The 20,500-nt window shown below is 50.8% G+C and overlaps 2 protein-coding genes across 2 annotated transcripts; one reads left to right on the top strand and one right to left on the bottom strand.

Annotated features, from left to right (window-relative positions):
• Positions 1 to 388: 388 nt before the first annotated feature.
• SPBR_06166 (pre-mRNA-splicing factor ISY1) lies at positions 389 to 1,156 on the top strand (the record flags this gene model as incomplete). Its single annotated transcript, XM_040764428.1, has 1 exon — positions 389 to 1,156. The coding sequence occupies one exon, from the start codon at positions 389 to 391 to the stop codon at positions 1,154 to 1,156; it is 768 nt and encodes a 255-aa protein (XP_040622582.1).
• Positions 1,157 to 8,871: 7,715 nt separating this feature from the next.
• SPBR_05878 (uncharacterized protein) lies at positions 8,872 to 10,419 on the bottom strand (the record flags this gene model as incomplete). Its single annotated transcript, XM_040764141.1, has 2 exons — positions 8,872 to 9,707; positions 9,921 to 10,419. The coding sequence occupies 2 exons, from the start codon at positions 10,417 to 10,419 to the stop codon at positions 8,872 to 8,874; spliced, it is 1,335 nt and encodes a 444-aa protein (XP_040622581.1).
• Positions 10,420 to 20,500: the final 10,081 nt, after the last annotated feature.

The raw sequence follows: 20,500 nt of genomic DNA, 5'->3' as shown, positions 1-20,500 counted from the left end.
ACGAACATTGGTGTGCCCCGCAAGGCTGGACGCCCTGAATTTGCATTGTGGACGACTTCTCGTCGCGACGACTCCAAAGCGTGTTTTCGCGGCTCATAAGCGACAACGGCGACGACAGGGACCACTACCCGACGACTTACACCGACTATCCGATGTACTGTCCCTAGCATATAGATAACAGTACTACCACTTTTGTCGCGCCTCTGTTCTTCTCCCATCCTCCTCTTCGTCCTCCTCCTCGTCCCTTTCTCACTCGGGCGTCACATCCCCCGAACCGACAATATGGTGCGTTCAACACTGCCTCGTCTCTACAAAGGTGTTCTTATGCGACCACGGTCTAATTGTATTGACTCTCTTCTAGGCGCGCAATGCTGAAAAGGCGCAGTCCATGCTATTTCGCTTCCGCGAGACGCAGGCTGCTGACCTTGGCATCACAGACATTGGCCGCCAGCGACGGCCAAAGGTCATCACCGAGCAGACGTCGGTGGCCAATTGCGAGCGATGGCGCGGACAGGTCCTCAAGGAAATCTCGCGCAAGGTGTCCAAGATCCAGGACCCGGCGCTCAGTGACTTCCAGGTCCGCGACCTCAACGACGAGATCAACAAACTGATGCGTGAGAAGCACATGTGGGAGGTGCAGATCCGCAATCTGGGCGGGCCCAACTACACGCTGCGGACAGGGCCTGGCGGCAAACCCAACAAGGAGTACGACGCGAACGGGCGCGAGATTCCGGGGGCAGGCAAGGGCTACCGGTACTACGGCCGGGCGCGCGAGCTGCCCGGTGTCAAGGAGCTGTTTGAAGCGGCGCGAGCCAAGGCCAGCGGTGGACGGCGGGACGGGAAAGAAGGCGGAGGAGGGCCGGACGCACCGCTCGAGGAGCGCGACGACCTGCGCAAGGACGTGGATGCGGCATACTACGGCTATGGCCCCGACGAAGAAGACAGCACATTGCTTTCATACGAGGTGGCACGGGAGGCCGAGGCGCAAGCACGACTGGCCGCGGCAGCCGACGCTGGAGGCAAGCCGCCACCAGGCTGGGAACCGCTGCCGGGTGATATAGGCGACGGTAAGGGCTGGATCCTGCCGACGGTCGAGGAAGTACAACAGGAACTGTTGGAGCGGAGGAAGCGGCGCATATTGGAGCAGCTGTCGTGAGGGCAAAAAGGCTCAAAAGTTGTGTTTTCGATCCAGGTCCGGGTTCAGGTACAGGCAGGTATTGGTGTCGGTTTGAGTCCATTTTGCGTTTTTGCGTTCATTTTGTGTCTGGGCTGTTATCATTTCCGGTTTGCGGTGTTGGGCGTCTTGTTTTACTCTGTCATCAAGAGGCCTATTTTGATTTAGTTTTGGCAACCATCAGCGAGCAAGGTCAATCTCGTTTTATGCCACTACGTGGGTTCTCAACTGGTAATTCCCCTTAAGGGAGTCTTTTCTTCAACAACCACCGTCAACATTTATCTAGATAGCGTATGTCAATGGCGAGTTTTCTCAAAATTGTAAACAATCTTTGCTATATCGACACTTTCGTCTTTGTTCTTCACCCTTACTTACTCTGACGGTCAGATGGTAATGGCATACCGTGCCGGTCGGATTTCTGGACTAGTCGAACCGTTTTGCCAAAACTCCAGCTTTTGATTCCCGTTCCCTTTTGAGCCGGCTGCGTCGGATGCCAGGATGGGCGCTTTCTCATTACATTCTGCGACATGGTCAGCATGTCTAAGGGCTCCTTGTGTTGCTGCTCTGTTCAAGTTAGTGTAAACTTTATCTCTGTTGTCTTTTCTTTTCTTTTCTTTTTTTCCCTTGCTGTATGCAGAGCAATCGGCCCTGTTGAGCAAACTGTTTTGTTGTCTTTTTCGATCTGTCGTTTTTGAGAGGGAAAAAAAAGAGGATGCGGCACCGACTGTTCCTGGTAAATGCTTCTTGGCTGCGGGAATTTTGACATCACGCGCCATTCATTTCGTGAGAAGGCAGCGGATGCGACCAAGAGAGATACCGCAAACGGGGACCGCGTCGTGGATCGACAAATTACGTGCAAGTCCGACCACAGGACACGGCAATGGTCTCATGGAAAATTTGGAGATAAGATGACGCCTTGTGGCTGGGGCAACGTATCACGAGGTAGAACATCAGCCAGGCAAGGCACTGCACTTGAAAACAGAACGACACAAAACCAAGACGCAAGACCAAGACGCAAGGGAGGGGGCAGCGACTGGGCCAGCAAGTCTTCCCCTCCTTTGTGTGTCTGCACTCAAATGCCCTTTGAATGTATCTTGACAGATTGGGTATTTTTCGTTTGGCGACCATGGAATGCCATTGGACGAGGCCGGTCCTGCATGTCTTACCCTTTACCTCTCTTTGGATCCGGTTTCGTTGGTTGCTACGACGTAGGTCCATCGTCACAACCAGGCGTTTTGATGACTGCGCATATAACAACATCTCCTGATACGGATATATTGACCATACCCTCGGACAAACCATTCCGAGGAGATGACGGGCAATAAATCAGGAGAGGCATTGCACATCGAATGCCAAAAGGAAACACCAGTCGGAAACCCGGCCAAGGGAGAAGCGAACAACATGCGAGACGCGAGAATGAGAATGGACGGAATCTGGCATTCCCATCCCGTCTGCTATACCAGTTTTGAGCCAATGTCCCCAGTTTAGCCCCTGTCTAAATTTCTCTTCAATTTTGCCCTCAGATGCAAAGATCCGTTGGGAATAGCATGCCCACGCACTGAGAATTCGGGCTCAGGGGCCCGGGTTGGTAAAGTTGCCCTTTTGGGTTAACGTCGTTGCAAACAGGTAAAGAACATTTGTTCATTAAAAAGACTTCGGAAGGCAGAGGAAGAAGCCCAAGACAACGGTCGATTCTTGGTGTTCGCTGCTTGACATCGCTGACAGGTGAGGAGGGGGCGGGGTTTGGTGAGCCCTAGGGACACGGCTTAAGACACTTTTTCCATATGCAGTCGCAGCTTGGTTGCATAGTAGCGGTTTTCGGCCTTACTTGGAGAGCGGTTGCTCGGATGGGACAGTGAGCCCAAAGATAGGTCTCTTTCACACACGCCCCCAGCTTACCGAAAAAAAGACGTTGAACCGACATGGAGGAGGCGTGGGCGAGATGCACTGAGATGTGATGAGAATCAGGAGTGCATGCACCGTATACGATAGAAGGAAGGTGACATGGCCGGCAGCGTTGAATTGACGAGGCAAAACAAAAGAGAATCGTAGCCAATCGTGGATATGGTGGCCCACCAGGGATTTCACTTCGGGATTTGGTCTTGTCTAGACCCGGTGATCAGTGCCCTACCGGCATGCAGCCATTAATTTCCAGCAAGAATCGTATAAGCCCAAGGTTCGCTTGCTGGGGATAGAAATCGTTGTTGGGTTGCACAAGTGTATCTGCTGCACGGAGTCAGGAAACGTTTGGCAGCGTCAAAGCGGACGGAGAACAGTGCACGTTTGACAAGAATGAGCAGGAGCCAGACCCACAAGTAGAAGAGATCCGGAAGAGGAAAACGAGAAAGTGAGAACCCTGCAAGCGCCAGCCAACATGCGCAGGGCTTGTACGAATTATCATCATGTCCATCTATGTGCCGGATGCCTTGTTGGGCCAATCGCTTCATATCCAGTTAGTTGCCGACAACGAACCATGTGACGGAGGCAGCACCGTCGCTCTTACCTTGCACGATTTGAAAACTGCCGCTGCAAACATGCCAGTCAGGTGATCGTGCTTCGTCCGTCATACGGAGTCCAGGAAGGAGCTACTGGGATGTCCAGACTTCCTGCCTGTGTCAACAAGGGGCCATACAAGAAAGGAAAGAACGGTGGAGGGGGGCAGAGAAACAGGGAAAGGAGTGTTAAGTACGAAGAAGATGCAATGGTGAAGAAAACAAAGAGTCAACGACACTTGCGATGACGCGAGACAGCGACGTGGGAGAAGCGCGAGCGATGCGCGCGATATGCACAGGGCCCAAAGTGCGTATTGTTATTTAGCGACCGGCGGATCGACAACTAGCAATGCCGCGAAGACGGAAAGCAGCGGTCCTAGAATATCAGCGGATATCAGCGCCGAAAAGTATTGGTCTGCGATCTTGTCCGCGTGTTTGGATTGGAGATTTTGCCATCTTCTGCCTCGCTTTCTTCGGATCAACCGTTCTCGCCCAGTATCAAGAGTAGCCGTGCCCGCTCGCCCAACACCAGTCCGTGTCCGAGACTCGCAAAACGTCTCACACGCTACACCGGCATCCTGGTCCTCCCACAGCGCACGCGGGTTCTCTTGCGGGCGATGAGGATGCCGTGGACAAGAGGAGAAAAAAAGAAAAGAGAAAAGACGCGAGCAGGGATGGGTGTGGGCAGAGAGAGACGACGGGCGCCCGGGGCAGATGGTGCTCCCAGCACAGGGCGAGACGGCGCACCAAAATATGGGAGGACAAAGTCGAGACAAGACCAAAAGAAACAAAATCAGCGCGAGCGAGAGTCAAGATCAGCAACTAGTCACTGTCTCCGAAGTAAACGCGTGCGAAGAGTCCGCGTTTTTCTGCAAGGATCCTCCGGGCAGTATTATCACGAAAATCTTGTCCCTCTTGAGCATGGCCTTTTTTGTTTCTCGCACAGCCCCCTCTACCCCACCCCAGTTTTCCTTCCTCTGTCTTCGTCTCTTTTCTGTCAAGGATGGCAAGGCCAGCTGAAGACAAGAGGAAAACGACAGCCAGAGAGCCAGTGAGCGGCCCTGGAGACAAGTCCGCGTGGGGAACTGTCTCACATCGACTTCTTCACTTGAAACCCTTTATTTCTTTTTTTCTTTCTTTTTTTTCCGGGTGTCTTTTGTTTTCAACTCAGAACACTTTGAATCTCTCCCCAAGACCGGAAAGTGCCGATCCGATGGTCAGGGAGGTGCGGATGTCGGAGTAGTGTTCTTTCTCTAGTGCCTCTCTGTCTCTCTTCCTCCGCGCTCTATCCGGGATTTCGCACGATGACCAGCAACGCGAGTTACGTCGTTCTCTGCCCTTCGGTGTTCGCAGCAATTCACCTCGTCGCCTGCCCGCCAAGACCCATCTGCCAGTGCCACCATGTTTATGGATTGTGCCGCTCTTCCCATGCTTCTTCTTTCCCAGAAGTCAACATGGCCGTCTAATTCGCCCAATTCGGAAACACAATGTCACTGTTTGGCGAAGGCTGCCTTCAGACAAGCTCTAGTCAATGCCGTGCGTCGATGCAAAGCGCCCACGCTAAGAACATTGAACGTTGACGTGTTGAACGCTGACGAACTCTTCTGGGCAAAGCAACGAACAGAAGTGGGCTAGGGGCACGTCAAAACTCGAACTCGTCGAATTATCCTACTCCAGTACGACGCCTTTTATGTCGTATTCCCCAAAGAATCGTTTAATACAGCACTACAAAGTACTTTGCAGCTTGCCAACTGCTTGTCTGAAAAGGGATGGATGGCGCAAGACACTACGAATTAGCTGGACGGACCGGTGGTCGGGAACGGCACGGTCGGTCTTCAAAGTGAGATGCAGTCTACAATAGACTGTCAACAGGTTCTTTTGTACCTTGTGAGGTGTGTAACAGTGAAACAATGAGCGGTGGAATTGCGCTCGACCGATGTCGTACGGAGTATACGACTGTATTTTGTTTCTATTTATTTTCATGACGAGCTTCAGATTTATGATTGAGAATTCCATCTTGCCTTTTTTGAAAAACACATATATTGACACTCGGGGTATATTTCCAAAGCAGTAGGATCTGCCCCTCTTCTCACATCGCTCCTCTTATCTCACCTAAGAAATATAGGATGCATAAGTGCTTGAATGCGTACATGTACATATCTCCAAATTAGGAGATATTGCACTCATTTTCCCGACTTTGCTATTTTCGTCACTTTTGTTGCTTTTGCATATCTTATCTATCATTTTTTTCAGCTAGCTAAGCCCGTCTCTTCCTTTCCTTTTGTGCCTTTTTTTTTGTTTTTATTAGTTACATGATGGTGAGCTGCTTTCTTACGGCCATGATCCGTAGGAAGTACTCATCAGAAAAGAATGCTGTCGAAAGCACGACGTAACATGAATAAAAGCCATAAAGGGAAGTCTACCAAGAGAAAAGTACACCGGTCGATTTTTAAAAGTCCCTGGAACCCGGCAATTCGGGACAGGAACAGACACGAACTTGGGCTTCTTGCTTCGATTAGCAAGAACCCAAGAAAGCACAGACATGTGGCAAACAATTGAATACCCTCTGCTCGGAGAACTGATGTGGAGTCCGTCGAAATCTCTTCTGCCTTGGAAGTGCATATACAGGCCTCGAGGCGCCCTTCGCAGCCAGACCTTTCCATGGCGAGCGAGGTGCAGATAAGCGAATCCATGCAATGTAACCCTGGGCCGCCCCGCCCAAAATCCGCAATTGGTACTATCCTGAGTCCGACCAGCAGGCGGCGGTGTAAGCAAGGAAGAAGGAGTAGAACACGGCTGATCAAAAGGTGCGAAATCACCAGACAGTCACGAGACGTACCGTCTTTACTTCTGTCTTCCCTGCACACGTTCTCCTTTACATCACTCTGCAGAGACGAGAGGAGGAGAAGTGGCTCCTAAACGCAAGTGTGGTACGTTGTCAGAAACAGTGCTGCGACTGTCATTAACGACACCGTATCAACCAGAGGAGGCTGTGTCGACCGTCTGCGGATGTGCTGCTGCGGGAAACGAAGGCAAACGGTGTAGAATGAGAATTCATCCTGACCAAACGTGAACTACACAAAAGAACGCAGAAAAGGGTTCGGGTGCTACTGCGTATTGTGTTCTCCGTGGCATTTCCGCGACATCTCCCACGCTTCTCGTTCTGTTCTTTGGACTCCGTGTCCCTTGGTCCGCTGGACTGCATGATGTGTGCATTTCGGGGCTTCAAATGCTGCAGGGCACCGGTAGACAGTTGTCGACGATAAGCGAATGAAAATCAGCGCTAGAAAGGGAAGAAGGCGTCTCGATGGAAAATCGTACGACTTATGCTGTTGTTTGGGGGTGGGAAGCATAGGAGACCATCGTTCCTTGCAATTCTTTCCCTTCGTCGGGATAGAATTCATCGATATGAATGTCATCGTTGCCGTGGAGGCTCCAGATACCCCTTACTTCGTGTCCACGACCTGGAGATATGTTTCTTTCGAGATGTGTACTCCGTGATACCTCCCTGCAAGACATCGTGTCCGGAGAAACTCCGAGAACTCCATCCGCCAGATTGACGGAGCGGCCTCGACCAGTTGAGCTGTCTGTGGCAGCTGGCCGATGGTGATCATCGCCTACTTTGGCTATGCCCCGAGACGCCAAAAGGAGACTCTGAAGGAGATGGCGATGGATGGCGACGGATGGCGACGGATACCAGCGGATGGAGACGATGGAGCGATGGAGATGATGAAGACGATAGAGCGATGGCGCCACGTCGGACATTCTCCCGCAGCCCACACCGGAGCGTACCTCCGGAGATCTTTCCAGGTGCGAGCGGCTACAGCGTATCCGTATGCAGTACTCTGCAGGAGCAAAATATCAAGGTATCTGCTATTCCGCAAGAACACGAATATTTGTGTGATTTTGTAAGTCGTACCTATTTTTCACCCGACCTGGGTTCTTAGTTATACCAAATAATATCAAGGGAATGTGCCAATCATCCTACTATTATATATTATATTTTCTCCCCATATATCAGGTCATTTTTATTGACGTCATTTGTATATTATTTTTGTTTATATTCCTTATGTTTTGCTTTTTCTTTCCTCCTTTCTTTCTTTCTTTTTTTCTTTTCTTTTTGAGCGGGCGCGCCACTCGCAAGAATTTCCAATTCGGGAATAGTATGGTCGTGGGGTTCCTATGAGCACACACCGGTCGACGCTTCCCCCATGTTTCGGACAGGGGCGGGGCCCTCCTGCCTCTGCAACTAAGTGGCAAGCTCGTCCCTGTGTTCTTTGTTTGGCTCCCTCGCCTTCACGTTGTATTTTTGTTTTCAGCTTTATGCAAATTCGTAATCTACAATCTGAACACCACATAACCCCCATGCAAGCGACCCAGCCTCCAGTCACCCTCTCCTGCTGTCTCGGTTGCTCCCTCGCCTGTCCTTGTCAGCACAGCTCGATCCTGGGCATCTGCCTCTCCTTGACAGGGCTTTTCTGAAAACGGCAATGATGTTCTCCGTTCACCCGTACGATCAACAACAACCGCGCTCCGACGGCCTTAGCGTGAGAAGAAGGGGGGATGAAGGATGGGCCGTCCCGGCCAATCAGAGGGCACAGGCCGCAAGCTCAGCTTCTCACCTCTAACGGCGACCAACACGGAGAAAACTCTCATGCCAGAGCACATGTGGGATTTCGCCGCAGACCAGAAAACGGGACCTATGAAAAGGAAAACAAAACTGCTGATTTTAGGTGAATGCACGTCGTATGTCGTATCGTATACCGCACGATATGGGTACTGTAAGTTGAAACTGCATGCTCATTAATGGGATTTAGACATGAATATTGTAGCATTTGCATACGGAGTACTCCGTACTGCGAACTTCCACAATGTTGTCGTTTCATCGTTTTCATCCTCCGCTTGCTGTGCTGTTCTATATGGCGGCTGTACGAGTGCCACCCGTTGCCAAGCAAAAAATTAAAAATAAAAATAAAAATAAATAAAAAAATTGAGAAGAGTAGGCGTGGCTTTTGCCAAAAGAAAAGCCACACCAACACCATGTAATGTAACAAAGTAGGTATCAAAGGAACCCGTATTTCTTTCGTATTTCTTGTCTCGTGTATCAACATAAATGGCAAAGCTAATAAGAAATGAAGCCCGACGAATTCATAAAAAAAGGAAAAGAAGAAGAAAAAGAAATAAAAACGGGCTGGCCTTTTCCGTTCAAGGCACAATGTGCGTCTCCACGTGGGTCTGTACTCGCTGCGGCTCGTAGTCGTCAGTGCCGTCGGCTGTCCGTCGTGATGTCACCTTGCGCGGCTCCAGCGTGCGGATAATCCACACCGTCTTGTTCTTCTTCAGTGGAGCAGCCTCCGCAGCAGCAAGTGGTGAAGGAGGCAAGGGAGGTGCCGCATGGGGAACAGGAGGAGCATATGTGGCCGCAGAGGGAGCATAGGGCCCGGGTACACGTGTTGGGGCCTGGCCAGGCGATGGTGATGTGCCAGTCCTGTGTCCACGGCCCGCCCGAGGCGTGCTTGACTGGCTTGAACGGCGCACAGGTGCAGGTACCTGCGGTGAAGCGCTTTCGTCGACCACCATGCCGCAACCGCTATTTCCGCCAAACGATGCTGCAGGTGACACGGCGGCATATGTCGTCGCTGGAGAGTAGCCGTTGTTGCTATTGCAGTAATAGTAGTCCGGGCCGGGCGAAACGGGCCCAGAAGGCGTGCTCACTTCGCTCACACTATACACGCTGCTCGCGCTACCTTCACTTCCGTGGCTGATCATGTTGCTGATGCTAAATGCGTTGTTGTTGCTGCTGCTGCTGCTGCTGTGGTGGCCATTCCCGTAACCGTGCCCGTGGCTCGTGCTGTTGCTGCGACTGCAGTTCCGGCTGCTGCTGTGGAGTAGGCTCGCCATGCGTGGTGAGGCCGTTGACTTACTCCGGCTGCCACGGCCCCCTCCTCTACTGGAAACCAGCTCTTCGTGGCGAAGCTCTTCCTCGTGGGTTAGAGCCCTGGCCGAGTCGATCTCGCGGAACGGAGGAAGATTCACCGTAGCTTCTTGGTGTCTGACGGTCACAGTCAGCTTTTTGTTTATTCCGTACCAAAATGCACAAACAACCCGTAAATAATGTTGCTGTACATGACGGATCCTTTCCATTGAGGGATACCATCACCCAACGACAACCTACAGGGCGTTAGGCCAGGGACGGACCGGTAACATGTGCGGAGCCATAGCCATCGATGACTGCTGCTGGTGGGTGTCCTCACTGAGGACGTAGTTCGTATTGCTGCTCCGATGGCTACTGCTTCTTCTCTGCCGCGCTGCAGAGTGCGGGTATGAAACTGGCGATGTCGGCGCGCCACTTGCTGACCCCGACGTGGATGAGCCATAGGCCATCTCCACGTCCCCGTCGTAATTTGGTGCCAAAGGTGAGCTGTGTGTGTTGCTGCTTCTGTTGCCGCCGCTGTCGCCGCCGCTGCCGCCGTTTTGTGCCAAAACTGCCTTGCCTGTTGCCAAAAGGCTTTCGCCGCCAGCTGTTGCCAGCTCTTGCTGCAACCGCCCTTGTGAATCTTCTGCCCGTGCTGTGTCCGCTGCTAGTGATGCCCGGCGGCTCTCGATAAAATTTTCAGTGATTCCGAGGGAATCGACGGACGGAAGATGACTCGGCATATCTGGCCGTTTCACTGGCAAGACTTGCATGACTTCACCTGTCCGGAGGCTTCGCTGCACATAGAATGTGCCATACGGCGTAACGTGAAGACCCATGGTTTCTGATGTTGAAAATCCAGTAATGCTGGATTCGTTTTCTTTGGTGCCTTTGATCAAGAATCAAGGCTTTTGAGTTTTCGTGAGGTCGCTTGTGTAGGTCCCTTGATACCGTTCTCGTGACTGGTCGGGAAGCTTAATAGTGGAAGGCAATGGGGCGACAAAGAACAACAAACCACAAAATCATATAAATCGCCTAAAGGGGTATCTGGTGCAAAAATAACAAATGGCAAATGTACAGGAACAAAGAGCGTGTGACCTGAAGTAATCACGCTCGGCAGAAGATAAATGGACACAGATGTATCAAAGAAACGAATGAAAGGTGTCAGAGAGATGGGTTGGAATGGGTGGACGGATGTTTCTTATAACGACATAATGAAAAGGAAACAAACGACCGAAAGAAAGAAGAAGTGGAGAACGGTCGTCAAGGGAGCAGGAAGCAAGAAGATATAAGAATATCTGGCGTGGTCGGCCTACTATGGGGAACCGTGGTCTATGTTTTGTCGAAGGAGATAGAACGGCCGGCTACTTACTTATTTTGTCCTCGTAGACAGTCGCTTGGTCTTGATGTTGCCACACCTCTCTCGCTGGTGGAGAGGGACTGAAGAGGGCCCCGGCTTGGCTGCTGGATAGAAGAGGGAGGGGTGTAAGTTTTGTTGTTGTAATAGTCGCACACCTGTAAGCGTTTGTCGACTTTCGACTTCGTTCTTAGCCCACAAAAGAAGCTAGGCCACATGCTGTGCCCCATTGGCTACTCCATACCAAAAAAAAAAAAAGAAAAAAAAAAAAAGAAAAAGAAAGTAGAACTAGAAGACATGGCACTCTGTACGTCGCAATAAGAAGAAAAGAAGAGGGAATCGGAACCCACAGTGATACGACGAAACAGACATGTTACGAGCCCGGCGGCAAATAGAAGAAAATAATAAAAGAAAACAATACAAGAAACAAGGAAAAGAAAAACACGCGTCGTACACTGCATCGGCTTGATGTACCTGGCTCCAAGCAACCTTTCGGGTGGCACTAGATCGAAATACACAAGCATGGAACGAGTGTGAGAGTGTCATGCCTGGCGTCTCGATGCAACGGTCTGTATCGACAGCCTACACGCATATTGTGCTTCGGCAGACTCGTCGAGAATGGCGAAGTTGTGTGAATGGAGACGATGCACATGTGTCTGTACATGGTACAGGTTAGTGAAACCAGTGGCAAGAGTGAGGATGCTGCGTCGTATTGTTGTTCGGATTATCCAGGTCTTTTTCAGGCCTAGAACTTGTATGCCAACAGTGCTCAGCCGCAATAGATACAAATACACGCAATCGCCATGGTTGCATGTCGTACCTGTGTAGATCGTAGATGCAAATAAGGATTGGCTTGGACCCAGCCTTTAAGACCGTAGACAACATTGTGTGGAGTACCACTACACAGGGTACGAGGAAATGACCCAGGAAGTTTAAAAGTGACAGCCAGGGCACAGCTGGCCTTGAAAGTAGTTTTGCCACTTTGTCCGCGCACTAAATTTATTAACCTGCACCGATCGTACGGAGCGTGTCTCTTCGTGTTGGGTGGTCGAAGAGACACAGGGACAGATGAGCTTGCTGGTCCTATTGAAGAATCTCCCTTCGCAGAGGCAGAGGCTCCTCGCCCGATGGGAAGTTCGGAGTTGACTGTGGGGTCGTGCTTTGGTGAGCTCCATTTTCTGTCGATGTGTACATTTTGATGTCTGGGAGTTTGTTTTCGATACATGCTTCAGAAACTCTTGCCTCAGCACCCATGACCAGTGTGTCCCCATATTCGAGCAGACAAATGCACGTACGCGGTCACACCAAAGCTGGGATGCGAAACAGGCGAATGCCAGTGGAAATTCTCTAGAGAGACGTTTAGTAGTGTTGGCAGGTGTCACAAAGTACCGTGTTTGGCCCTTTAAGACATGGAGATTTCGGAGCATTTGTGAGACGTGAGCTCACCAAGACAATTTGGTGGGGTTTTTCAGAGGAGACGAGTCTCGACCTTTGAGATTAGGAGTGTCTGGGAGTGTGTCTGGGGGCATGTCGTTTACTTCCTTTTCAAGCTGCTCCAGGAGTGACAGGTTACGTGGCTTGTGGTGAGGGTGAGAGTGTTTCGAGGTCCGAGAATACTTCATGAATGCGGAACATTTCCTACACGCACTCGTTCTGGCTTTGCGAAGTGCAGGGTTGCATCTGAGAATACTGGTAGGCGCCGGAGGCAGATAAACGACCTTCGGTGGAGAAGGATGAGTATTACGGAGTAATACTCCGCAGGTAAAGACGCAAGGGCAGGGGAAGCAAAGAAGAGTTACCAGCATATTCGGTGGGTTTGTCGGCGGTACTGGCGAAATATCGACGCTCGTTTGGGAGCCAACAATTGGCTGAATCTCTTGGCTTTGTGCTTTTGAGCAATGTTTCTTTTGTCGGCTGTCTTCACCAGCGAGACAGCATTGGCAAACGACCGGCTGGAAGGTTGGACGACCGTTGGTCGAGACATTTCTTTGCTTTGTTCCAAGCTTTGGGGGTTCACCTCTCCGCTTGAATCTTAGTTGCCCTTTCGAATTTCCATGGGCTTGCATACGGCGTGGAATGTAATGGAGGGTGGCTGTTGAAAAAAGGAGGTGAGGGGAGGTCAGAGAGGATGCAAGAAAATATGACAGAACGATCGAAAAATGTGACAGAATAGAACGCTGGCGAAAGGAAACCGATAGAAGCCCATTGCCAAAAGTCACAAATCAGAAACAGACCTGTCGTTCCTTCCTCGAATTCGTAACCTTGATAAACATATCCACAAGGAAAGAGCGTTGCCTAAGAAGCAGAAGGAGCTTTCCATCTGCTCGAAAAGAGCAATTCAAGATGAATCCAGAAGGAGCTAACGATTGACCTGCCTTGCCCCAATCACCCGATCCACAAAGCTCCTTCCTTATGCATAGTGGGCAGGCATGCATAACAAATGCAGCAGAACGAAAGCGACGGAAGGCAGCATGCACGCGACAAACCACGAGCCGCAGGCGGCATGCTCAGGGAGGGCAGGAGCAGCTGAGGCGCCAACAAGTAAGATGCCCAAGTCAGGAAAAGGCCGGCTTCCGCCGCTGTCAACAAATCCCGAAATGACGACGTGCGCATCACAACGAATGGCACCAACGCCCTCGGCCGGCTTTGTACCAGTATTTTATTGATTATTTTCTTGCCTGAGACATGCACAAGCGCGGGCGAAGAAAAAAAAAAAAGCGGCATCGCATCAAGGAACGGGCGACGCTGGGAGGCCGGAAGGCGGAAGGGGCAACGAAGAGCTGGGGCGGAAACGATTCTTTCGACTCTCGACACGCGTTCGCGACAGAGCAGCACCAGCAGCGCATCCGGGTAAGCCCTGTCACATGGCCTCGTCGCTTTGTAACGTCTCATCTTTTCTAATTTCGACAGCGAAGGAAGGGGGGACTAATCAACGGCTGTGGTTCAAGACAGCAATGGCATGCGAGCCAGCAATCAGTGATAAGCAAGGTACCTCTGTCTTTTTCAGCTTCGCCGGTAAGTCGTGTCCACGTTTGGCACGAATGTGGTTCGAGACACCAAAAGTCAAAACGAAGGCGACTGATGGGACTGCAAGAGACGCGTAGGCGTTTAAGAAAAGGAGGTTGACGATTCAACACATGAGTGCACATGAGGTAACTCAACGACGAACAACAAGAAAAATCCGGGTCCAAGGACAAAACGAAAGGAAACAAAAGCTGCCAGCAAACGGCAGAGTGCAGGCGGGAATCATGCGGGAAAGCATGCGGAATGCAGAGCGCACAGGGCGCACGCCGCACCACTCGGGACCGGACGCAGTAGTCACCTACATGGGACAGGATCCTCTCCACCCCGGCAGGGACTCGAGCATAAATGTAAATTACCGGGTGTGTCGGCTTGGCGTTTGCATTCAAGATACGGAGTACAGAGAGACACTGACGACAATCAAGAAATAAAGAAGCTACGTCGAAATGCACTAAACGTCAAAAGCCAAGCAAGGCCAACCGACCCATACCGAAAGCGAGAAACACCCGCCAGCGCGCAAATTGGAAGTGGGTGGTGGACTGGAGGAGAGACGATGTTCGGCCTCCAACGTCTAGAAGGCGAAGAATGAAGAAGCAGCAAGAAAGGTTCAATCTTGAGCATGCGCTATTTTGCTTCAAGGCCAGCAATGTGACGTACTGGACCTGAAGAGTGTACAAGATACGGGTTATGAGCAAGTGGAAAAAGAAACAAGTTCAAAAACAAGACATGGCAACGAGAGAAAACACTACGAAATGTCCTGGGAACAGCGCGTCACTGCTGTTTACAGGGTCAATTGTCGACAAAAGCTGGTTAGCCGAGGGCGTGCGACCAAAGGCCAGTTTCCTCGCCTATTCTCGGCAATCTCAACTCTCTCTCGTGTCAATATTCAGGCGGACGCCTCGGGCCATCCGAGGCCTCGGTGGCCTTGGGTCACAGTCTTGGGTCACAGTCTCGGGTCGCCATTCTGGGGCTTATTGTGGGAATAGTGATCTGGAATCTTAATCTTGGGAATCTTTCAGTTCTTTATTTACCCACAGAGCGGTCGCTCCATTTGTCGCTGTCACATCCGGCATGTTCCGCCTCGAACCAAGCTTTTTTCCATTTATCTCAGATGGAGTCAGGACGGCCCAAGGCCGTCTTCCTTTGATGGCATTTCGACTTCCCTCCCAGACTCATTCGACGGCCTTATTGGGGCTTTCCTGTCTGCCGTGCAGCATTAAAGTCTATCATTTTCCTTAACGGGTGGCCATGTGCGTCGAGGGCAAGCCTCAGAACGTGAGAATCGTTCGATGTTTCGCAATGGCGTGTTCTTTCCTGCGCCCAAAAGGGCATGGACGCACAGCAAAATCACCAAAAACTGGGCTGGGGCCTATGAGCGCCGGGTTTTTCTTGGAAAGCCACAGCATATTGATCGACACTAGCAAGACTCGTCGAGACATGTGCTGACTTTCCAGGAACGCGGTATTCTTTCCTCTGCAGCCGCGCATGGCCAAGGCCCAAGCAAGCTTCGATGTCCAAGGAGGGCAGGAGAGGGGTGCGCCTGAGTTGCCTGCGACCTTGAGCATTGACCACCCAGAGTCGAACAGGCGCATGCAAAAACGATACAAAATACAATGAGGGGCGACGAGAATCACACGCATAACACGCATCGACGTGTGGAAGTAGTCTGCGGTCAAATGATTGAGAGCTATTGGACACGCGTGGGTGGGATAAGCGAGGTCGGGCTACTGGGGGGAAAGACAGGGAGACCCTTTCCTCGGACTTGCACAGAGATGTGCGGAGGTCAGAGCTTGTGTTATGGGCGAATCGGAAGCAGGCCCTCCCACAGACGAGAGGCTCCGTCTAGGCTTGCGTGAGAGCCCAGGCAAGTGCGGAAGCGAGAGGACAAAACTAGGATCCCTTGCCTTTGGCTCACCAGTCAAAGAAAAGGCGAGACAGAAGCACGAGAAGTCAAGAGGAACACAAATTGGGAATAATCCAAACGCACTAATAAAGGGAGCGAAAAAGGACAACAGGCAACGACAAACAACGCCAACCCCCAAAGGGGCCAGGCCAGGCTTGTAAAACAGGGAGCGGACAAAAATGAAAAGGCCCCAAGCAGACGGGAGGAACTTTGGCGTCAGCCAGTCCTTCAGGGCTGTGCGTCTCTTTGACTAGCTTCGCAGATGCACAATGCACACTCCCCCCTGATTTCCGAGAAGGTTGAAAAGGCCAAACTGACATGCTCAAAGGACGCATCTAGAGAGAGTACCAGACCAGGCGAGTTGAGATCCAGGAGTCACCCCCCCCCTACCCTTGTGTTCACCGGATCTGCACTGGCCAAGTTCGGCGATGTGACGTGAAGTGGGCTGGTGCGTGCGATCCTTGCAGACGACAAGAGAGCATCGCCCCTCATCCAAGGCCCAGAGCACAGAGACGGAGTACATCAAACATTCAGTTCAGCATACTTCGTACTGAATTTCGGGGTCGATGGCCAGAACAAGAAGGAAAACCCGCCAGCTGGGACAATGTGCCGCACCTCCAGTCCGGCCGAAATAAAGAAAAGAACTGGAAAGGAAATGAAAGGGACGAGTCTAGATTGCATCATCCGACTGCTCTCAGAAGCCTGAAAAGACCTCGACGAAGGGGGGAAGAGGCAAGACCAAAATGGCGCACAAAATGTGAGAGGACGCGCCGAGCTGCAAAGCGGCCAGTTACCGAGAAGGGGAAACGGCAAAAGATAGTGCTGGGCCCCAATCTGAGACTTCAACAATGGAGACACAGAACGACAGCACGGACAGCACGGACAGCAAGAAAACAGCTCCGGCAGTGACAGGTTTAGTGGGCTAGACAAGGCGACAATATTGTTCCAAGAGCTCGTGCTGCATCTTCCCCGTACCGCTACATAACGACGGCGAAACTTTTTCACAAGCCAGACGAATCGCCTACAATGCATTGACCAACAAGAGGTCGAGTCGTACGGTGTACGAGCTTCGAGTCTTGCGTCGTACAGGTGGTCCAAACAGCGATTGTGACGGTCTGTCTCACACAGATCGAATCTCATCTCTCCGATACATCGGTACGACATGTGTTTCTTATTTTTGGCTTTGATTATTGGACCATCCATGCCATGTGCTCATGCACGTTGTTTGGTGTTTTGGTGTGTATTTTGGGGACTCTTTTTTTTTCATTTTAACCCCATGGGATCACACTATGTCATCTTATTTCGTTCACCAGTTTGTAAAGCACATAATTTGTCTAAAGCGTCCTTCCTCTCGCGTACGAAACAACATCAATCTTCAAGACAAACGACTTCTTTTGTCTTCTTTTGTACGTGCGGAGCCGCAACAGTTGCAAGGGTTTGCGGCTTGTGCCATTCGATTAATGAATCAGGAATAGATTGGCTGTCACAATAAACGGTCGCAATGGGGCAAAAGACAAAAAAAGCAAATGGGTCAAAACGGAGGTGTACAAGAAAAAAGAGAACAAAAATTTAAAAACAAAGTACTGGGGAGGTTTCAAACAAGTTAGCAATGCGCCACGGCTAGGCGAATTAGCTGCCTTGGGGGGTGATGGTCCGTGGAGCACTGGACGTGGTGGCATAAAGTGGATATGGCAATATGGAGAACTCCGTGCTCCGTATTCCGTAGTTTGTTTTGCAATTGACGACCGTGGGACCTGTTTTGCAACGCCGCGTACTTTTGTACAAACAGGCGGAAAGGAACCGGCGGTTTAATGATTTGCGGTCCAGATCCTCGGGCCAACGGTCACGAAAATGATCCGTATATATATGTGCAGTACGCGGCATGGGCAAAACTAATACGAGCTGGGATCCAGAAGCCTCGCGGCGGCAACAGAGTCGTCCGTTGGGTCCAATCCCTTGGTGCTGATCCGATGGAAATTTATATCCGTCGTCCTCATATACATACGGAATACAGTAGTGGGTGGATATGGCTATGGTCTAAATTTCCTAGTCGGGAGAAGCTCGCCGTACCGTGCTGGGAAAAGACGAAAAAGGGGGCGTAAGGGTGTGTAAGAATTGTGGAAAGTTGGAAGCAAAGGGAGAAAGCAGAATGTGCTTTGCAAGCGCCCGAGGAGACGGAAACGAGAGATTAACGGCATTGGGAAGGACATAAAATTGGAGTACGAAGTGTACAAGGATGGGGAAGGGAGGGAGGATAGATTTTGAGGGGCAAATGAAAACAAAAACGAGAAAAGGAGGAGAAAGAAAGAAAGAAAGAAAGAAAAGAAAGAAAGAAAAGAAAAGGTACATTACCAGGTTGACTGCAATGACCGTCAAGAAAGGACCGCGGAACGGCACGGAGAGAAACAGTAAAAAAGCGAGAGAAAAAGGACCGGCTGTCAAGAAAGTACCGGGAGAGCCGTCCGACCAGAGCTTCATCCCCCCCTCCAAAGAAAAAGAAAAGAAAAGAAACATAATAAAATAGCATCCCAGCAGGACGGTTCATGGAGGAGAAGCGGGTAATTTCCACAAACAGCTGCAAGAACGGCATACTACTGTGGAATCACGTCGTGTGCTGTACGGGTCGGAGGTGGGTAGCGACCGCTCGGTAATGGACATAAAGTGGAGGGGGGAAGCAAGGGCCCAAGCAGGGAAAGGGTTCAAGAATAGCACCATTAAGACAAAAACGCGGAAAGGCGGGAGGAGAGCAATATTTTCTGGTAGTACGGAGCCTGCCCAGAGTAGTACTCCGTAAAAAAGAACAAAATAAAAGAACCTTTGAGGGCTTCGAGAATAATAAACATTTTTAAAACAAATGGAAAAAAGGAGAATGGCATTGGGCAGTATCAAAGGGTGGACGGCAAGCGGGACGAGACAGCAACAAGGCTCGGGAAAAACAGAATGAACGGGATACGACATACGAACAACGACAGACGACAGACATTGCCAGCTATCATCGGTTCTTTGGCTGGCCCTTCGTGGAACACTCCCTGGACGGCGGTCAACATTCCCAGGGACGGCGTGTCAACATTGACATGCAGACGCAATCATCTGACCAATCTCCTTTTTTATTTTCATTTTGTTTTTCTCATTTTCTACGACGCACTATTTGCTACTTTTTCCTTTTTTTGATCTTCTTGTCCATTATCTTTTCGGCGGGCCTATCCTTTTATTTTATTTTTCAACTTTATCTCCTCTTTCCCCCGCTGTACTTCACTCGTCCCTTCCTGTGAAACTCTGCTCCATCGCACTCAGGGTAGTGCCGCTGCGCCGCTCCTTCCCATCTCACTGCCAATCATATCTTACCCGCCCGACAGACGCCAACCGCTGAGACCGTCCAAGGCAGGAGGGGATCAAGGGGAAGTGGAAGGTGCTTCCCCGGGGCACAGACGACGCAGTCCACGCCGTAGTTTGCGACTGCCTTTTCAGCTGCCCAGGTTTGCCCTTCTGGAAGGTTGCATTCTAAGAATTTAGTGATGGCCCAGCCACTTTGGTCGCACATCGATTCAAGCGGAAGGTGCGGGTCACATCAACCACGAGCACGACAATACGATAATACGACGTAAAACTGCATCTAGCTCAGAAAGGCTGTGGGATGCAGCCTCGAACAAGCTTGTTTTCCTTCCTTCTTTTCTTTTTCTTTTTCGTCTATTTCATCCGTTGCACGCGTTGTCCACAAGTCCCCAGTCCAAGTGAATCTCCGTATGAGGCAAAACACCTTTAAATACCTGCATTGGTCTCGCTACCAAACTCTTTATTTTGTCGCGGTTTTTATTGGTGACCACCTGGTCCGTTGATTTCCTCTTTCTTAGGTTTTATTATTTGCTCTCAGAGAAAGAGGCGCATATTCATGCAACTGTTCCTTGTTTTCTTTATCAGCCTTCTCCTTTTTTGTTCTTCTTTTCTTCTATGTTTTGAATCCTACGCTCTCCCTGCGCGTGGCCTCCACATGATGAGACCAGAATACCCAGACGGTTAGCCGCCTGAAGAATCCATAACCTTCTTCGTCCATGGCAAGTTCGCTATCTCCTTTCGTAACAGCTCTTTTATGTTGCAGCGCTTCTCTTTTGTCAGAATCAGGTTTCTGCAATGGCACATCCCATACGATTTGCATGATCAGGTTAACGCAAGTCTTACTTACTCCGCCAACGACTATGCTCGCCAGCCATACGCCGTCGTATTATTTGCTCCGCAGCCAGGCAGGTCCCTGTCCCTTCCGGTCACGTAGTGTCGAGGCTAGCGAGCAGACGATACCAGGATGTCCCTCGTTGGCTGTCTTATCGCTTCCATGGTGCCCACTTCGTCTTACGCGACCATTTCGTTGCCCATGCTTGCTCCTAATTCACCCCCCTGAGTCGGATCACTTTAACAAGAGCACGGCGCCTCTGATACGCAGCAGCTAAGAGGCCAAAAAACAGACGGAGAGAGGGAGAGAAGGGAAGGGTAGCATGTATGACGCTCCAGATTCACTCGGGACAATCCCTTTCTCGTTTCTTTCCGTAGTCGTCGATCAGCCTTACCCGGCCAATCCGGTGTCAACAAAGACGGAAAAAAGACAGGGGCACGTTGACGAGAAATTTGCTTGCGAGGTAAGGTGGCA

This window comes from Sporothrix brasiliensis (genome assembly GCF_000820605.1).
Source record: "Sporothrix brasiliensis 5110 chromosome Unknown Cont15, whole genome shotgun sequence".
NCBI classification, from domain to species: domain Eukaryota; kingdom Fungi; phylum Ascomycota; class Sordariomycetes; order Ophiostomatales; family Ophiostomataceae; genus Sporothrix; species Sporothrix brasiliensis.
The sequence above is the reverse complement of the archived record's forward strand: the minus strand, read 5'-3'. Positions and strand labels throughout refer to the sequence as shown.